The sequence below is a fragment of the Vigna umbellata genome, chromosome 5 (assembly GCF_029865625.1).
Source record: "Vigna umbellata cultivar VRB3 chromosome 5, Vumbellata_1.0, whole genome shotgun sequence".
NCBI lineage: Eukaryota > Viridiplantae > Streptophyta > Magnoliopsida > Fabales > Fabaceae > Vigna > Vigna umbellata.
The window spans coordinates 20,297,207-20,308,755 of NC_142169.1; the positions used below are offsets into that span (position 1 = coordinate 20,297,207).

Below are 11,549 nucleotides of genomic sequence, written 5' to 3' on the forward strand. Positions count from 1 at the left end.
TAGAAGTGCTAACAACAAAATGCATCTTGCATAGTCTTGAGGAAAGTTGTTTTAATTTGCTTGCATGCCTAACTTTTGAAGAAAAGTTGAATTTAATCCAATCTTCATTCAAGAAGTTCGAAGGAAGTCAATAGGTATAAACTGATATGAATAGAAGTATCAATATGATCACATCAAAGCTAATAAGTGATGTTCTAAGCTTGTTTTTACTAAAAACAAGTCTTAAAAAAAAGAAAATTTAGAGATTAATTTTTACCAATTAATGAAAAAAGTGATAGTTAAAAAAATATCACAGAAGACAATTAACAAGCGTGAATTAAGTTGAGTGTCTTAAAACAGACGTATAGTAATAAAAAAATTGAATAGAGTTTTTGGTTTTAAAATCCTTATCTGTTTTCACGAGCAAAGCATGAGAGAGAAGAAAACGTGGCGGATATTAAGTTGGAAGAGTCAAACCTTACCTCACTGCCCCCCCCCCCAAATGCTTTCTTCCTCGGCACAGCTTACCCCATCTTTCTAATTTCTCCCTCGATAGTGCTACCTCAGTGCGTAATTTTTAACAATTAAAAAAAAATGAACGCATTTTCTTTTCCTCTTTGCTTCCACTTCAATTTTTCAAAAATATAAAAAACAAAACCACACCGTCTCTCTCCAAAGCAGAAAATGACACTAGCTGTCCATTTTGCTGCACAAGTTATTACTTCACTAATAATCACTATCTCTTCTTCTTCGTCTTCTTCCACTCCAACCCTTCTCCCTCAAACCCTAAAAAGCTTCTAATCTTCCCAACCCCACCTACCCTCTTGAAAAAAGATTCCATTTTCGAACTTAGCTTCCCAATGGGTGTACCCAATGCTAATGGGTTGTAACCCTCTTCCGGTTCTTCTGCAATGGGAAAGGGCGAAGAAGAACGGCAGCCTCTGCCTCCGTCCGAGGATCCTCCGAGGAATGCGGAGTGTCGGTGCCACTGTTCTCGGATTCGGACGTTTGTCGGCGCCAGATGCATCATCATACTGGTCCTGTCGGTCGCGTTGTTCCTATCTGCGGCGTTTTGGTTGCCCCCTTTTATGAGCCTCGCAGATCGGAGGAGCCTGCATGGAGGTTCCAGATTCAAAGGTGGGGTCTTGTGGCTGGCGGCATTGTTTCATGGGGTTAGATCTGTTTCTGCTTTTGGCTTCGGGGGAAATGAGGTTTTAGGTTTTCCGATTTGGGAGCATGTTGGAGAAATGCGGGTGAAAGGAGTTTAATTTTTAGCTTTGGGTTAGATTTTATCAGTGAAGGTGTGGAAAAATGACAAGGGGTTGGTACAGTTTAACTAGTTTTATGGTCTTATAGGTTTCATCAAGATGGTCTACCATGGAAGAACGAAAAAGGAAAATTTAATTAGAGATTTTTAGTGGATGATTAATGTCTCAACGGGAAATAAATTCAGTTAGTTTGTTAGTTATTTAATTTGGGTGTTTTAATTGGCTATTTCGTTTCCTAATTATGGCGGGTTTGTTAATTGTGGGAAAGAGAGCTTGTTTGTCGGATCGTGTTTTCTTCGTTTTGGGAAGTTACTTTAATTTTAGCTATTTCAAGTAAGGTTTTAGGAATTTTTCGAGCTTGTTTAGTTGCTTTTTTTTTCTAAATGGTTTTGGAGATTTTTAGTTGTGCGGCTTTATTTTATTTTTTCTTTACATGCTATATTTGGTGTTTGTGTATTTTGCTGTTTTATTCACAATTCACAAACTAGGTATTTTTATTGTTTTTAGATGTTTACAAACGAATTATGGTTGTAAATTATACAATATAGAATGGGATTTTCTTTCATAGTGAAGGGTATGCATTAAACAATTTTGCTGTCTCAAGCTTTGTGACGCTAGTTTTATGAAGACTTCTGTTGATGTCGGTTGAATGACTTGGTCTATCCAAGAATTGTATGCGTTGCAATGACTGAGATAGACATATGGCAATAAACTTTATTTGCTATTTTTTCGTAGTTTTCGTTTGTAATCTTGAAAAGTTGAAATTGTGAAATTTTTGCTTGAATTTGGGTAATTTAGTTACAATAGCCGTAGTATTATTACTATGGCACTGTGACACCATGTCCCCAGCCGCTATACGTCATTTCAAAATTCCACCTCATTATGTAGCCAATGTGCTCAGCATATTTTCCACCATAAGAGATTCTAAGTGTTCAATTGCCACGGATATTTTCTTACTAATGGAGGAGTGAATGAATAGCATAACATATAAGTGATTACCTGAAGAATAAGAAGGTCGTTTATTGGGGGATGAAGTAGCGACAAGTTGTGTAATACGAGGAAGTTTATTGTTTGGCTGGTTAAGTATTTTGGCTTTTGGAAATTGTTGTTCTAAATGTTTTGTCCTTCGTAATAATTATAATATACACGGTGTATTACCTTTGCTTAAGGTTGTTCATCAAATCTCGTTATTCAATTTCTATTCCTTTCTCTTGCGAAATTATAATAAGCATCTCCACACTCTTCACCAGCTTAGCGTGCTTCATTGGATTTTCCTCATGCATATGTATGCTTCAATTTATGGATAGATTTTGAGAAGTTGCTGCCATACTCAGAGATTTACTATCAACAGCTACCTGAAAAGACTCTTTTAATGTTGTAAGCTCACTTTGCTTAATGGCAATGTTTACTTTTGCAGATCATGATATTGTTGCCAGCTTTATCGTCAATAAATCTGTTTCTTTGCTAGAAGATTACAAGTTCCAGCTTGCAGATGAAATTTTTGATGAGATTGATGCTCCCTCTAGCAAAGTACCACTCTTAATATTTCCCTTCCACATCCTTTATTAATGTTTACATGCTAATACTTTCTCTCTTCTTTTTTTGTTAAAATAATCCAGGTAGCTGTCGTTTCTCTAGAATCCTTACCTGGGCCAAACAAGACAAGAGTTGTTTTTGCAGTTGATTCTGAAGATAAAGGCACAGAAATGTCCTATCCTGTCATCAGTTTGATAAGAGCATCATTTACATCCCTGGTTATACGCCAATCAATTCTGCAGCTTACTTCTTCATCCTTGTTTGGAGATCCCTACTCTTTTGAAGTGCTGAAACTGAAGGGAGGAATTACTATAATTCCACAACAGAATGCATTTCCTCTACAGAAAGGGCAAGCAAAGTTTAGCTTTAAATTGAATTTTCCCATTTATCAAATACAATCCAATTTTAAGGAGCTCACCAGTCAGTTAAAGTCTGGATTATATCTGACATCCTTTGAGGTTGGTCCTTTTTTACTGTTTATGGTTATCATTTTGTATGGTTTTTGTTTGAGGTCAACTTTCAGTTCTTATTATGTGTTATGTGTCAATGATCACCACACTGTTCTTGTGTATTGATAAAATGATGAAGCTTGTTTGCTAGTATGAGTATTGTCTTTATTGGTGTTGCAGAAAACTGTCCTATATGGGGGAATCCCTATACATAATAAATACAATTTACTATCCTCAGTACCTGTTGAAGATTCTTGAATGATGAAATACTAGTCATAGGATGTGTCATGCTGATTTTCATTGGGTTTTCTCGGTGGTTGCAGAACTTGTACATCAGCTTATCAAATTCTGATGGTTCAACAGTCGATGCTCCTACTCTTGTCCAGTCAACAGTTCTACTTGCAGTTGGGATTACTTCAAAAGAGAGGCTAAAGAAACTGGCACAAACCATCATGGGACCACATAATCTGGGCTTGAATCACACTGAATTTGGTAGGGTTAAGCAGGTCCAACTTTCATCCGTCTTGCAACACTCCCTTCATGGAAATGATGGTAGTGGCTCTGCGTGGTCACCTTCTCCTGCTCCTCTGGCACATCCTCCACACCACCACCACCATCGACACCGGCATCATCATCATCATCATCACCATGATACCCATCTTTCTCCTGAAATTTCTCCTTTACCCTCATCAACACCAGTACCAGTACCGGTACCAGCACCAGCATCAGCACCAACACCTACACCAACACCTACAGCTAGACATGCACATACTCATGCACATACTCATGCACATTCACCCACACCTATGCCTGTATCTACACCCAGGAAGGGTGTGCCTCCACCCAAGGTTGGTTCTCCTACCGCTGCAAAAGTTGCACCTGCACCATGGAAAAATTCTCAATCTCAGCCTCCTAATTGTCGATTTGGTTTTAGAAAAAGGTCTACCCATAATTCTGGGAAGCATGCTCATCCTCCAACACCTGCAGTTGCCCCTATTATTAACACACATCATCCTGTTCCTGTTGCATCACCAAAATCGTATATCGATCCCCCTACACACGTCTCTCATTCAGAACCTGCATTGAGTCCTTTGCCGAATGTAGCTTTTGCTCATGCTGAGCCCCCTCCTAAGAATGAACTTGCCCCAGAACATTATTACACGCATTTTCCTGGGCTTTCATCATGTAAGTATGCTCAGTAATATGGCAATAGTTTTATAGTTTAAAGATTGCAATGGGTGTCAAATTTGTTTGTGTTGGAGCACATCTTTCTTGATTGCTTGAACCTTGGAAGTTGAATATCATATTTTCCTTGGATCATACATGTGTGCAACTCTTTTTTGGATATTTCTCGTATCCAAATTCTGCAATGTTTTGCATCTAATTCCAGGTTAACAAGCAAGCAGGATAACTTTTTAATTCTTCGGAATTGTTTTGATAATTTTCTCTAGAAGCTCAAAAGGGAAAAATCTAAGTAGGAAAAACAAAAAGAGAATGTTCTCTACAAGCTATTTGTAGTAGTCTGTCTTCTCGAATTAGTTTAATTCGAAAAGATGATTTTTAATTTATGCACAAGTTAATTTAGTTCATGGAGAATTTTTTTTATTCCTTCTATTGTTCTCTTTTCCTAAAAGTGTTCCGGAAGTAACTTATTCAACATATGTGGCTATAAATCCATATTAAAGTATTGTTTCTTGTGTACTAATATTCTGTTTTTGCAGCTTCTGCAGGTTGTCTTGGAACTGCTAAATGGTCAATTTTAATGCTTATAGTACTTGTGTTACGGGTATAACATAGTACTGGAATTGTATCACTCGGCCAAACAAACTAGAGTACTACAAATATGAGCTGCGCAAAAGGCGAGCTTCTGCACATCCCATCTAAGTGGATATAAGCTGTCATCATCATGCGTGTAAATAGTTTATTAAAGAGATCCACATGCTGTAAGTGTTTTCAGGTCAAAGTCCACAAGTGGCAGGCCTTGATCACACAAATTACTGCTCTTTTGTGATGTAAGATGAAAAAAAAAAATGAAAGAAAAAAAAGAAGAAAGTAACGATTTTCTTTTGTTTCTCATCACCCCTTGCAATAAATTCTGTGTATGCTTCTGTAAGCCAGCCAAAGGCTACGTTGGCCGAGCATGACCAGGAAAAATGTTCAACCAATGATGGCAATGTAACACGGTTTTGATGTTAAGATTCTCTCTCTCCCCTTCATATCCTATTATCTCTGTGCACGAGCCAAATAGCTTACAACAGCAACAAAATCTGCTTGTATACTGTTCCCACTACAAGTTTACAACAAATCTGAATAGCGGTGGCAGATATTAAATGTCAAAAACATAATCTGGGGTGCATGTGTTTTTAGTTAAGGGATGTGGTTGATCTGTTAAATTTTCTTTTTTTATTGGGAAGCTCATGAGCCTTCAAATTGAATCGGTGACTACTATTTTGTATTTGATGCAATTAATAAGTTGCACATGATTCTTGTTCATAAAGTTAAAAGAAAATCATAAAATATATCCTTGTGCATACGGTTGCAAAGATAAGACAACAAGGCAAAAGATACTATCATGTGAATTGCCTTTGACTTTTTGGATTGATGAATGAAACCGACTTTTCAAAACATTGTAACAGGATGATCTTAAAGGGTGTTGAGTACCTCATCTTTATCTTCTTTGTTTTGGTATTTCTGATTTCTGAAAATTGGCTAATGTCTGATCAGCAAGTGTGTAGAATATTGATCGTCCAGAATATATTGTCCCAAACGTCTTTGTTTAAATATTCATCTGTCAAAAAGTCTTGTCATTGCTTTTTACTAAAAAGAAACAGGCTCTCCAATAGATAAAATGCACTAGTTCAAAAAGTTATAGTTTTTTGTTTCTCAATCTACGCATCCGTGACTTTTTCATTATAGTTACTGAAATACATTGGAGACTATCGAAGTCAAGCTTTAATAATAAACTATTATATCATATTTATTGAAGACTAATATTCTGTTAATTATACTTTTTATCTTTAATATTTCAATTCGAAAGTTGTTTATGGATAAACTCAACTTCATTCTAACTAATGTAATGTTACAAACTTTCCTTTATTTATTTTTTACTTTTCTAAAATCGAATTATTGAAAATGATAAAATTATTGTGTATCATTGAATTATTTATTCGGTTTTTATATTAGTTTATCTCTATATTGAGTTATTTTCAATTATTGTCATCATTATTTGGGTTATAAAAAGTACGCTAATCACTTTTAACTATATCTTATTTATATTTTTCTAAATAAAAAATAAGTCTTTTTTAACATTGTTTGTTAACACTCATCATTCTTTACTTTCAACGAGTATTTTATAAATTCTATATTGGTTACAATAATAGAGTTGTATGATAATTTACAAGCAAACCTTTCTTATAAGAGGATATACAAATAAGAATTCCTTGTCAAGAGAATAAACTTCATGGAATTAAGGTTTTGCGAAGAAACACTCTTTATTATTTTGTTAGATTTTTTCTTATTGCATTTGACACAAGCACATGCATAATAATTTTTTTTTCATAGATCACTAATATGTTTTGTGAGTTAAATGCTCCGTTTTAATCATCTTGAACCAAAATAGTAAAGCTTCCATGTAAATCTTTATTTTTTCCTCAATGTTTTATTAATGGTTGTTATTTAACTAACACTTTTTTTTATCGTAGTCAACTTGTTATGAAAATGACAACTTTTTTTCTAAATCATCGTTGACCGTACCTAAAACCTTAAATTAAACATATAATTAGGATAAATTGATTTATTTTGTTAGAATCAATGTTAGAGTGCGTGGAATCATATTGGTGAAAAGTAGATGATTCTGCAAATTCAATTTGTCTTGCATTAGATATATCTACAACTTCTACTTATTGACATCTTTTAATGTTTATTATATAGTCGTTTGTATGTCATCTAAATATTCTTATTTTTGAAGAGTATGATAACCTTTGCATGACCTCAACTTATTTTTTAATATAAAAGTTATTTTTTTTCTTAATACACACTTAGATAATATATGATCAAATCACCAAAAACTTAATAACATTTGTTATGATAAAAAACTATGGGTAATTTTAACAAAACCATATTGATTTATTAGGATTACAATTTCTATGGTATATCTTCTACCTATTATTAAAAGTTGATGCCTAAACAAGTATAACTGATCTAGAAGTTCAATAAATAACAATATCAATTACAAAAGATCAAAATGAGTGTTTCCTTGAAGGAGTTAGGTGTGTAGGCACCACTCCTAAATATTATAATACACATAGCGAGACATGTTATGAAGATACAAGAAGAAAAAAAACACTTTTGGTGATTTCTTTTTCTCCATTAGTGAGGTTATTTATGAAATTATTGAAGAACAAACTTTGATGACATTATAACTAACTTTGTAACTTCATGATGAAATCCATATTCAATAAGTTGTTGTTGAAGATACAACTCTTTGGATTGCAGATGAACGAGATTATGCCACTTAAGGTTCATCTTGGTAAGCTCAATTCAATTTCGATGAAGCTTTGAGACATAGATGCAAAAGTAGAATATTAATATGCAATGATGATGTGATAGCCTTTTTTCTTTATTTTATGAGAGCTTGGTGAGCTCTTTGAGCATAAGAATGAATTCCATTACGATTGAAAAGGTTAAGTCTAGGCTTTTTGAAAGAGAGTTTCTCCATAGGGCACATGGGGATAAGGATTCCAAATTGACAGTCTTCAAGAAGACAAGAAAATTGAAAAGTATAAAAAGAATAAGGGTAATTCAAAAAACAAATGAATTTTCTACAAGAAAATAAGACACTAGAGGAAAGATCGTCCAATATTGGTTAATCAATATCATGTTGAAAATATTATTTAGAGGAAGGCCTTATCAAAGTTTGACTTAATACTCATTATTGCTTCTAAACAACAATTATCTAATTAATGAATGGTTAGTTATGGTTTCTCCTTTTATCAATTTCAAATGGATCTATTAACAACATTTGAAGATTTCATTTGTGGTAACATGTTAATGGCAAATAAATCTTCATTTAAAACAATTTCTATAAGATCTATTCATATATGGATGTTTAATGACATAGTTTGGACTCTAACCCATGTCCAATGTAATCCAAAGTTGAATAAAAACCTTAAATCCAAATATGAAAGGTTATTTGTGTCATGTTGAAGGTGGATTGATGCATGTCACGAGGAGAAAGTGATGTAGGAAACTAAAGAAGAAAATAAAAAGGTTGTTTGTAGCGTTGCCTACTACAAGCATCAAATTTAAAGAGACTTTTACATAACATACATAATTATCATACATAGATCTTTTTAAGACATAGACAATTTATACAATATTAGACAAAAGTCCATATATGAATATTTGTCCACCTTATCACCGGAGGTTTTCATAATAATAAATAATACCAAATTTTGGTTTATTTATTAAATTCGCTAAGTATGAACCAAATGAAGGTTCTTTAAGCACAAAAAAATTAAGAAAAAAAATGTAATTTTTCAAACCACTAGAATAAATAGAACTCATAATAAGATATATTATGCTTAAACCACTAGACAAGTGAAGAAGAGATGATTTGACAACAAACACAAGAGGTGATGTGCTACTATGCCAAAGTGTAGACAACCATGCAAAATAATGTAGACACTCATGTCTTCAAACACATTGTCTAAAAGACCATGCATTACATCTTTCAAACTAGACCTGGGCACATGCATAACCTATATCACTAAGTGTTTTAAGCTCATTTCAGTGTCTTGGATACAAATAAAATAGCTACTAAATTAAAGTAATTATGTTTTATTAATAGAAAAATTGGATAACAATGTGCATCCACTCATAATTATTTATTTCCTTAAAAGCATTTAAGTGCTTATAGCGTTGTCTTCTAGATAACATAGATAGGGACAATGATTTTGCTTGTAAATATTTCACATGTGTGAACTTATCTCGTAGAATATGAGGGCTTGCATTTCATATCCACTCATTTGAGTTTGAAACCTATAAACAATATTCTTCTTTTTTTAGCTCGGAGATGCTTTGTATGGTCATGCCATACCTCAAGGGAATTTAAGTGACAATTGAATAGACTTTATGTACTTGTTGTAAGTCGTAGTAAGAACTTGTAAGTATTTGATTATTCAATGAAACTATTTGTCATTTGCATTGGATAACTAGACGCAACCTTATGTAGCAAAAAAATATTTCTTAGATATTTGTTCTCTGCTTTGTTTATATTAAAATAAGAAATAATATCTATTAATGACTATTTATTGTTACCAAACAAAAAGTCAATCCACTAAATAGATCCTCATTTCATTGAGTGGATCATTGAAAATCCTAATGCCATTTCCTTAAAAAAGTATAGTAGGAAAAAGTTTAGAGATGAGAAAATTTCTTGGTAAAATTGAACGAACAAAAAAAGAAAAGAATGACTAAAGATATTAATTTTTTAACTATCTAAATTTGGTAGTTCTTCCTACTTATTTCACACTTTAATAAAAAGCTCTTAATGAAGTTACATGTTAGCTTTATAATGGGAGGAAGGGCTACATATGGTTGTTTAAAAATACTTGTGAGAAACTTTTGTAGGTGACCTATTTGAAATAAAGGGTTGTTTGATGGTTTTATAAATATTTTTCCTAAGATATTTTAAAAGAAGATACACAAGTAAGAAATACTTAGTAATAATACATAAATTATATTGATTTACCCAAACAAGACTATATCTAGTTTTGTAAAGCTAATCAACAATGAGTTTTCCTATTCAAAGTGTATTACAAGTATTATTGCTATCACTTGTGTCTTCAACAAGTACATAAAATCACTCTTAGTTATTTAAGTACATACTATGAGCATGCAAATATGATCATTTGTAGACGATAAGATTGTTTAACATTTTCTTTCTTCTTTATAGCATATTACTGTTAGTTATTGTTCACTTTGTAGTCTATCTAATACTTCTTGAAAGATTTATCTAAGTTTATAACACTTGCCTATTATAGTGGAATTATTCTTCATGGACTCACTCTTTTGTTATGATCAAGTGTTGCTTTAAGCTTATTCTTTTAAGCTTGTTTCACGTTAGATAAAACATTAGACATAACAAAAATGTCTTGTTTATTATCATAGAAAAATTATGTGTTAAAACTAAGACCTAAGGATATCTAAAACTTTTATCTTGTATGAACTTAACACATAATCACTTTAACACTTAATCATCATCATACTACTATTAATTAGTAATTCAATTGTCTTTCCTTTTTATATCTTATTCTAATGTAGTGTTTGGATGAAACAATTTCAGAGTAGTTCATTTATTTAGAAAATTTGAAATTCTCCAAAGTAAAATAACTTGTTTGGATGAAGAAATTAAAAGGAAATTGAAATTGAGAAATTTTAAGAAGGTATTTCGAACTTCGACCAGGATTGACTTGTCTTGATTTTCGATCAAGGTTAACTCGTCTTGAGCTTTGGCTAGGCCAACTCAGCTCGACCTTTTACCCACGTCGATGTGACCTTCGACGCGGATCGACATGGTTAAGCCTTTGGCTTGGATGACCTAGGTTGACTTTCGACTCCGATCAACTCGACTTGACCATTGGCTCGACCTAATCAACTCAACCTTTGACTTTAACCTACTCGTCTAGACATCGACTCGTGCTAACTCGCTTTGGACTTCAACCATAATCGACTCATTTAGACCTTTAGCCTGGCTAACTCATCTCAAGCTTCAGCTAGGGCCAACTCGTGTCGACCTTCTATCAATACCTATTTGTCTCAAACTTCAGTCAAGGGTGATTGGTCTCAACGTTCAAATGAGCCAACTTGGCTAGACCTTTGCCTGAGTCAAATTTTCTTGGCCTAAGGCTCGACCTTTAACCCCTGCCTAATCGGATTGACCTTCGGTCTAGATTGACTATTTTTGAATTTCGACCTAGTTGGACTTATCTCGATAATCGACTCATCTTGATCTCCGGGCAAAACCAACTTGTCTCGACCTTCGGCGAGGTCGAGTCTTCCTGACCTTCGATTAGGACTGATTAGCCTCAACCTTTGGCTAGAGTCAACTAGTCTCGACCTTTGGCTAAGGCCGACTCGACTAGACCTTTCGTCTGAGTTGACTCGACTCGATTTTCGACGGATTTAACTCGACACGAGCTTTTGTCATAATTGACTTGGCTTGACCCTTCAACTCAGACTAACTTAACTCAACCTTTGGTATTATAGGTTGAGTTGATTCAGCCCGAGGCAAAAGTTGAGCGAAGTTAACTATGGT

General features: G+C 33.8%; 1 protein-coding gene across 2 annotated transcripts; it reads left to right on the forward strand.

The window, feature by feature from the left end:
• Positions 1-482: 482 nt before the first annotated feature.
• LOC124835776 (uncharacterized) lies at positions 483-5,428 on the forward strand. Of its 2 annotated transcripts, none has more exons than XM_088091521.1 (5): positions 483-1,151; positions 2,665-2,777; positions 2,867-3,241; positions 3,556-4,417; positions 4,954-5,428. In XM_088091521.1, exons 1-5 carry the CDS (start codon positions 1,001-1,003, stop codon positions 5,022-5,024), a joined length of 1,572 nt encoding a protein of 523 aa, XP_087947647.1. In that variant the 5' UTR covers positions 483-1,000; the 3' UTR covers positions 5,025-5,428. The 2 variants fall into 2 exon arrangements, with proteins under 2 accessions (XP_087947647.1, XP_047166721.1); XM_047310765.2 differs by having other exon boundaries at positions 483-1,116.
• Positions 5,429-11,549: the final 6,121 nt, after the last annotated feature.